The sequence below is a fragment of the Vespa mandarinia genome, chromosome 12 (assembly GCF_050613455.1).
Source record: "Vespa mandarinia isolate Hongniang chromosome 12, ASM5061345v1, whole genome shotgun sequence".
Lineage (NCBI taxonomy): Eukaryota > Metazoa > Arthropoda > Insecta > Hymenoptera > Vespidae > Vespa > Vespa mandarinia.
In genome coordinates, this window is record NC_140821.1 from 218,862 (window position 1) to 227,500 (window position 8,639).

At 43.3% G+C, this 8,639-nt stretch overlaps 1 protein-coding gene across 1 annotated transcript in view; it reads right to left on the reverse strand.

Annotated features, from left to right (window-relative positions):
• Positions 1-1,018: 1,018 nt before the first annotated feature.
• Positions 1,019-8,639, reverse strand: part of LOC118448873 (uncharacterized) — a 51,877-nt gene continuing 44,256 nt past the window's right edge. Inside the window, exons 4-5 of the mRNA XM_035882762.2 lie at positions 6,218-6,556; positions 1,019-5,429 (exon numbers count right to left, since the gene is read on the reverse strand). Of these exons, the coding sequence (XP_035738655.2) occupies positions 5,055-5,429; positions 6,218-6,556 (714 nt within the window). The 3' untranslated portion in view covers positions 1,019-5,054. The remainder of the gene's footprint in view (positions 5,430-6,217; positions 6,557-8,639) is intronic.

The window sequence follows — 8,639 nt, forward strand, 5'->3', positions numbered from 1 at the left end:
CGCTATCGCCGCCGAGGAAAGAAAAGAAAAAGAAAAGAATGATTGAAACAACGTTATTTTTTTTTCTTTCTTTTTAAACACGTTCCTTTTCTCTCTCTCTCTCTCTCTCTCTCTCTCTCTCTCTTTCTCTCTCTCTCTCTCTCTCTCTCTCTCTCTCTCTCTCTCTCTCTCTCTCCCTCGACGGTTCGGTCGACGATCTATTTCAATATTTTTAATGACAATAGCTAGAGTTTATCGACCGATTTACTTTGACGAGCGGACGTACGGCTCGGCGTGACTAGATTCATTGGAGAATTCTCGTTGACTCGAGTACGACGATAAGGAACGACCGAATCTACTATTTTCGTAAAAATCACGAAATTTCAACGCGTATTTACGCTTTACGCCAATCCCACGTACACAGTAAGAGGAGGACGCATACATGATATCGCGATGATTTATTTTGTCAAATCGCATCTGTCCGAGCTTAATTTATTATTATTTCGATGCTCGTCGATCGTTCCTACGCGCTTTTTTATGGCTATGATGAACGAAACGGAGAAACAGAAGAAAAAAGAAAAACAAAAAGAAAAAAAAAAGGAAGGAAAAACTAATAATCAGATGATATGTATTTTCCAATATACCAAGGAACGTCCTAAAACGTGAGACGTCTTGTTACACATATTAACAATATATAAAAAACAAATACAAAAAAATAACAAATCGAAGGGTCAAAGAATAATGGTCGAAACAATGATCTTGTCGACGAATTCTCCCATTTGCTTTGGCTCTCGACAAGATCTTTCCGAGATCGACAAAATGCGAGAGAAAAAAATAATAAAGCGTCGTCTTCAAAGTCGTGCATTTCGATAAGTATCGAACCGAGATCCAACGCTCGAACCGAGCCGTTCGTCCGAATGAAACAGCTAATTGGACTCTCTCCAATGGAAGATCGTGTCTCTTCGATCGGCGGGCGAGTTTGAAATACCTCCTCGTCGTTCGTCCTCTTCCTCTTTTTCTTTCTTTTCTTTTCTCTCGCTCTCTCTCTCTCTCTCTCTCTCTCTCTCTCTCTCTCTCTCTCTCTCTCGCGTTTGCGTCGAAAGGCCACGATTTCATAATCTTTCGCTCGTACGGCGAATCTCGTTAACAAATCGTTAAATTATCGCACTCTATAGAATCTTCTAATGATTAATGATAGATAATTAAGAGATTTTTCCTAGACGAATTTTTTTAGGATTTACTTTCCATTAACCGCCCGCGTATAAACTCGGTCTAGTAAGCGATCTAAGGTAACTTCCATTGTCATTTCACTCCTTACTTCATTTTTTTTCCTCTATTTTTTTCTTTAAATTCAATCTAAGTTAATAACATTTACAATTTAATTGAGACTTGCACAGAACCCATTGCATTTTCTTTTCTTTCGCTATCTTTCTCCCTGTCTTATCTCTTCGCTGAACGCGTATCATCTCACTCGATCGCAAGGCCACGTCGATGACCCAATCGTTAAATAATACGGTTACGATTGATCCTCGTCATTTAAATATTGCATGCGCGTTGAACACATTTTGAGCGATGGAGAAACCATTTCTTTACTTTTTTATTTACCCCTCTTCAACTCCATACGAAAACTTTGCCAATGCGAACGTTATTGCGAACGTTGTTTCGCAACGTGCGTCGAGAGAAACACGGGGTCAAATTTCGTTTGTAAAACTGCCCGGACATACATATTTTCTCAAAAGGCATGATAGCGGTCTTTTGGATAAACACTTTGCTCACTTTGCTCTCTCTCTCTCTCTCTCTCTCTCTCTCTCTCTCTCTCTCTCTCTCTCTCTGAAACAACCCTTTTCTTTCATCACGTCCTCTCTCTTCCGCTTCTCTGTCATCGTTATACGTTATTTTTTACGAGCCAAACGAATTCGATTATCGAATCGCGATTGCTCGATTCACGGTCACGTGATTCGTGGTAGAAGTCGCGAGAATCACCTAGAACCGGAACCGCGCGAATATCTCTTTATATAGAAGAAAATTATACTAGGGTAGAATACGAGTTTCATTCGAGTTTCGCCGATATAGATACGAGCCTTGAATGGTAGTATATTCCAAAATATCAACAGTCAAAGTTTACATAACTTTATATGGAATTTTTCCAATTGCGATAACTGCGAACGAAGGTATCATCTTCCAAAATTGATCGATTTACTCGTAGGAAAAATATTTTATATGATAAGAGCATTCGTGATTTCATCGAGTCGAGAGTTTCTCGTAGGATGAAACGACGAGTAAGCCTACGAAGATATTTTTTATGACGTATTACATAATTTCAAACGACGATACAATAGTTGCAGTACGCAGTTAAATACAATTTCCTATTGTAAAAAATGAGAACGGGATAGAACATCCTCTACGAGTAATAATAAGTCATAATAAGTAAGTTTGAAGTATTTCCGAATTTTGGACGACGATACTTTGGCTCGCAATGATCATGATAGAAAAATACTCGAGCCTGATCGTTTGGCTTGTTAACATTTTTCTACGGACGACAAGATCAAGTTTCGTTTGAAGAGACGAAAAAACATTTGGGAAGTTATGATCTTTGTCGGGGGGAGGGAGTTTGTGTCAGCCTGTTCGCGAATAAAAGATTCTTTTTAAAAACACTTTTTCCTATCATACTCAGCGCGCTCCAGTTTTAGCCGACTTTTTATTTGTTCGTTCGTTCGTTTGTTTGTTTGTTTGCTTGTTTGTTTGTTTGTTTGTCGAATCGATCTCACGGCTAACTCGTGACACGCGACGCACGCAATCCGCGAATCGTTGGAGGGAAACGCGTCGGAAAATAGTTCGCATCTGTTTAAACTTTCTTTCCCCTTCGTCGGATTTCTTTTCGTTTAAAATTACAATAATTGGTGACTTCTCATGAGATACTCGGGTGATTCGTTCCGTCCCGGGAAGCATATCGGAGTTCGGGCTCGACGAGACGCGAGAGTCGATCTACCAAATTCTCTATCTATCTCATTTTACTTAATTTTTCTTCTTTTTTCTTTCTTCTTCTTCTTCTTCTTCTTCTTCTTCATCCTCTTCGTCTTCTTCTTCAGTCGTCTTCCTCTTTCACGTATCAGAAACAAATCGTCGAAGAAAAGATCGCGGGTAGGAACTTTGGAGAATACAACGGAGACCTACGACATATTGTTCTGTATCTTTTTACTCGTTTACCGGATTTAAACTACGCGCCTAGGAATTAATCTCGAACCTTAATTCATTCGCGTCGGCCTATTGTACGAAAATAGATCGACGAAGGTCGCCGTGTAAACAATTTCTTCTAGCTATTAATCGATTAGTTAATTAATTAATTACTTGATCTCGCGCAACTCCTCTCGTCGACGCCGAGACTCGAAAAGGCAACGACCGGGTACGGATCTCGTCCTATTTCGTCGAAAACTGAGGCCTTATCTATTCGAATAATAATAAAAGTAGCGTGTGTTTATATCAGACGTATGTACGCAGAGCCGTACGAAACGTGGAGACGCCGCCGCCGCCGTCGCCGATCAAATTCGAAGGCGACTCTGGGCGAACCGATGATGGCCACGCACGCGTCTTTTTTCCTAAATCGATTCGTAGCTTTTCAAAGCGTTTGGAAAAGAAGAGTGCGCCATCGATCGATCACTAAAACGTGAACGTCTCTGGCTTTCTCTTTGCTTTCGAAGAAAGGAAAATACAAAAGTATATCCTTTGCAACGAGAAAAACTACGAGAATGAAAACTTACGTGCTTAGATAGGGGAAAGACAAGGGACGAATTAACGATCGCTAAAAAAACGTGGCCATCTTTGAAAAGAGAAAAACACGCGTGTCCCGCGAAGAAAAAGAACGTCACTTTCGTACGGCCCGGCACTGAGAGCGTGCCAGCTCATATCTTTAAATGGTATGCGTGTTCGTAACGTATATTGGATGTTTACTTTTAATCGGTATTGTAGCATATAATTTTTAGTCGTAATAATTATATTGTAATATTGAACTACCTAATCTAATATTTACAATGTTTCTTTCCTTCTTATTTTCGCTCTTGGCACTACTTTTTCATCTCTTTCTCTCTGTTTTATATTTTTTCGTTTTTTAGCCCTTTTAGCTTTCAATTGGTCTTCCTTTCCCTAACATGCTCGCATTTATTCCTCTCTCTCTCTCTCTCTCTCTCTCTCTCTCTCTCTCTCTCTCTCTCTCTCTCTCATTCTCACTCATTCACTCTCGTCTGCCAGAATCTCTCGGTACGAGAAGGCAGGACGCGAATATCGCCAATAAATAATTTACTAAGTCTTTTCTCGAAGAAAACTTTTGCGACACTTTTGCGAATCGTCCATTAGTCGATCGCATCGACGTCGAAGGGGAGGCGAGCGATTTTCTTCTCCCTTATTACGGTCCAGTACTATGTCTCTCTCCCTATCCTCATCTCTCTCTCTCTCTCTCTCTCTCTCTCTCTCTCTCTCTCTCTCTCTCTCTCTCTTTCTTGGAAGGAGATTACATGGAAATAAAATAGCAACATCTCAGCTTATACGATTTTTTTGCCTGTCTCTCTCTCTCTCTCTCTCTCTCTCAGCAAGATTTAATCTTTCCCTCTCCTATGTACCACGCTTTGGAATAAGTATGAGATCTGCAGGATAATGTTTATATAATAAAAAGAGAAAGAAACAAAGAAAGAGCGAGCGAGCGAGAGAGAGAGAGAGAGAGAGAGAGAGAGAAGAAAAAGAAGAAGGCCAGGGGTACTCCTCTCTTGTTCTCTCTGTCTCTCTTTCTTTTTCTGTACTCTACTCTCTCTTTCGGCGCCGTTCTCGCTTGGTCCTCGAACCAAAAGCAATGGAGAGAGAAGTCTTGCGTTGCCGTTGCTATTGGTCGTAGTTCAGTCTTCAAGTGGCGCACCGCGAAGAAAGAGTAGGAGGATCATCGTGTCGTCAGTGTTGATGGTCGATGACGACGCTGCTGAAAGGAGAGTCTTCTTCTTCTTCTTTTTCTTCGTCTTCTTGTTGAAAGGAAGGAACGCTCGCCTCTTCCTCGGGCATGAGGATCCACCACCACCACCACTGGCCTCGGATCAGACGCGTTTCTGCCGATGGTGATGCTGCTCCTGTTGACTCTCGTCCGTTTCACAGGGCACCACAGTCAGAGTGGACAGGTTGCTACTGGACTCGGAATAGCTGGACAGGGTGGACTTTTTCGGTGGCGTCGGTGCCCCCACCGCCGCCGCCGCCGCCGCCGCCGCCGACGACGACGACGTACTACTACTACTAGCAGAACTTGGAAACTTGCGAAACATTTTCAGCAGGGAGCTACCCGCGCTGTGACAGCGTACTATTTGTTCCGGTGGCTCCAACAGTGCCGACTGGCTACGATACGGGGGTGGACTCTCGCTATCGAAGATAGTCCGGTTTGGTGGTGGCCGTATGCACTTTTGGTAGATCTCGCTTTCCTAAAAAGTTGACATTTTGTTTTCTTAAAACGTTCGCTCTTTGAATAGAATTAATGATAGATACAAGTTAAACAATGCGCGTGTGAGTATTTACCAAGCGAAATACGATATAAAGTAAATGAATGATTAAACGATCTTAAAGTATTTTTATCAAAATCAATACTCTCCCCCGTTTGGCACTAACGCTTAACGAAATGATTATATATTATTCGTAATAGAACGTTAGGAGAATGGCGCGCGTACCACCACTCGGGAAGCGGTTTATTCAAAAGAGGGGGGTATTCCACTGCGCGCACCGCAGTTTTAAAGCGTTTTCAACTTCTGCACCAATCGCACATAAACGTACAGCAGCCAGGAAGGAGCATACCCTACGTCTACGTATATATGTATATATAGAGGCGGTGCGCGCGTTCGTTCCGTAACGAGTAGCGAGACGTTTTAAAGTTAAATAACCGTATTCTCTAGCGCGGATCGCGTAAAATTTCCGCGTTCTCGATCGTGGCTTTTACCGTTTTCGATAATCGACTTTCGATCGTCCGACTGGATAATATCGATTTAGTTGGATCTCGCCGGGTCAACGCCGGGATACATGGAGTCGCGTCTCTTTCCTCGAAGTAAATATGAAAATAAATGGAAGATGTTGCGTCTTTGTTCGCGTCACAAATCGCGCGTTATCGCGTGTTTTGACTACGAGATAGACTAGGGGGCGCGGCGATAGCGGCGGCGGCGGCGGCGGCGGCGGCGGCGACGGCGGCAAAGGAGGAGGAGGAGAAGGAAAAAGAACTCACCTGCAAGGGGTCACGAAGATGCAAATTGGTTTGCGCTCCGTAAGGGCGTTCCTCCCCATCCGGGAGCTCCAGCCGCGGAGGTAAATTGAGGGCGAGATCTTGCCTCACGCTACCTGTCCTGATCGCCCTGTCTCTCGCTGCGGCGACCATCGCTTCTTGTTGAAGGACATCACCCTGTCCACGAACGGCGGCTGCAGCTATTCGAACGCCTCGGGCCAACGCGTTTCCGTTCGTTGCCTCGCCACCCCCTCCGTCTCTACGTCCACCTCCACCTCCTCCTACTTCACCTCCTTCTCTTCCTCCTCTACGAACGTCCAATGCCGAACCCATCGATAGCATCTGTTTAAAAGACATAAAAGTACATGGTTCCGTTAGTTTCGTCGTAGTCATATTAGGGTCGCGCTAGCCAAGAAACAAGGTACGACGATTGGATCGTTTAAAGTGTAAGAGATTTTCCGTCCCGTTTTCTCTTGCTCGTAAAAGCGTCTGAGTTCGGTCTAGCCGGCGAGCGGAGCCAATTTAAGGTCACTCTTCGAGAGAGAGAGAGAGAGAGAGAGAGAGAGAGAGAGAGAGAGAGAGAGAGAAATTGTCTTTGCTCGAAGCGTGTCGAGAATGTGTCATTTTTTTTTCTTTTTCATTTTAAATGCGCCAATAAATTCTGAGAGAGTCGAGACGTTCATTGTTCGACAAAGCTAGACCGAAGAGTTGCCCAATTTCGATTTTCCTTTAGAAGTCTGCTTATCCAACGTTAATTAATCCCTATCGCTAGTACGGCGTTCGTATAATAATAACGCGAATGCACTCGCGCGTCAGAATCTCTTTGACGTAAGCCGGAAGTTTCTATGAATATGTTAAAGCTGCGCCAAGATATAAAGCTCTCGTGTAGAACCTGGCCTTTGGCTTTCGTCGCTTCCTCCTCCCTGTGAAACTCTCGTAACATACGATATCCAAATTTCCATCCCGCTTTCTCGTCGATTCTTCTACATTTTTTTTTGTTCTTTTCTTTTTTGTTTTCTTATTTCGCTCGTAATTTCGACTGCAACGTATGTTCTCCCATTTTCATTGTAAAAAAAAAAAAAAAAAAAAAAAAAAAAGAAAAAATATCTGCGACCGTAGGATCGTTTCTAACGTTGCTTATGGCACAAATCTCGATTCCTTAATTCCTATCTCTCGCGCATTATTAATCTCAATGATCGATCTCGGTTTTAGGATAATCGCTCGTATAATTGAAGCGTTCGCGTGGAGGAGAAGGTATGACGCGGTCGCGATTGACGCAAATGTGCTCGACCAAGCGGAATGAGCGCGCGTTCGACCATTTCGAGTAATCGCGGTTCGAACGCATGCCAAATTTAAAAATCATGGCAATTTCCATGAGAACTTGTTACGGTGTCCAAGCGCTTTATTCCGTTCGCTTGGCTTTTATTCGTTGCTTCGATAGAATAAAAAAGAAACAAGAAAAATTGGGTGGAGACGAGCCATCGACTGGCCCCGCCAGTATGTCTGAAACGATCGTCGATCTCGTCTCGAGGTCGTATTTTGGCAGTGGCAAATCACACCCAAAGAACACGCATACACATAACGTCGGCGACGAACGCATTCACAGCTATTATATATGCAATTCGTACCGTAACGAAGACAATTGTCCGTGACCAGCTCGACATATAAATTCTTTGGCCACGCCACTGTTTCTTCGATAATCGCAATTTCTACGATCGCAATTATAATTTCATCGACATGCCGTTGGTAATAAGGAAATCTTCAAGCCGTAAGGAATGATCGAGAGACAGGAAATCGATTTGACGAAAGAAAGAAAATGACGGTAAATGGAAAAAAATGTGCATATTAAAGACGTCGGAGTGGCGATAATGTAGTAATGAAAAAAGTAAAAAAATCGTCGCTTTTCTCGAGGGCGGTGCTATCGAGAAACGACAAACGTAGAATGTTTCTGTCTGCTGTTTGCGCGCGCGTGTGTGTGTGTGTGTGTGTGTGAGAATGCGTTGCGAATTCCGAGGTTATCGATAGTCCCGAGTCGTTTGCTCTCAATGACGTCTTATCGTACGATTTGAAATTTGTCTCTCCATCTCGACGTCAAATAAATGTATCGAAGGGTACGTGTGCGTGCGTGGGAAGTTTGAAAAAAAAACGAAGAAAGTAGAGAAACGTAAAATTTGATGTAGCGAGAGAGAAAGAGAGAGAGACAGAGAAATAGAGAGAGAGAGCAGTGTGGCGCCCTAGATTCGTACGTTCCTATCACAACGATCGACCGCCCTCGTTTCTTCTCTCTATCGTACATAGGAGCGTACACCATTGGAAGAGCTTCTTAGGTTTAACCCAAAGAAACGTCTCGCGTTGCTCGTCCCTTGGCCCTTTTTTCATTTTCTTTTTCGGCCGTTAGATACGGCGAAGCGCGCGAAACTCGATT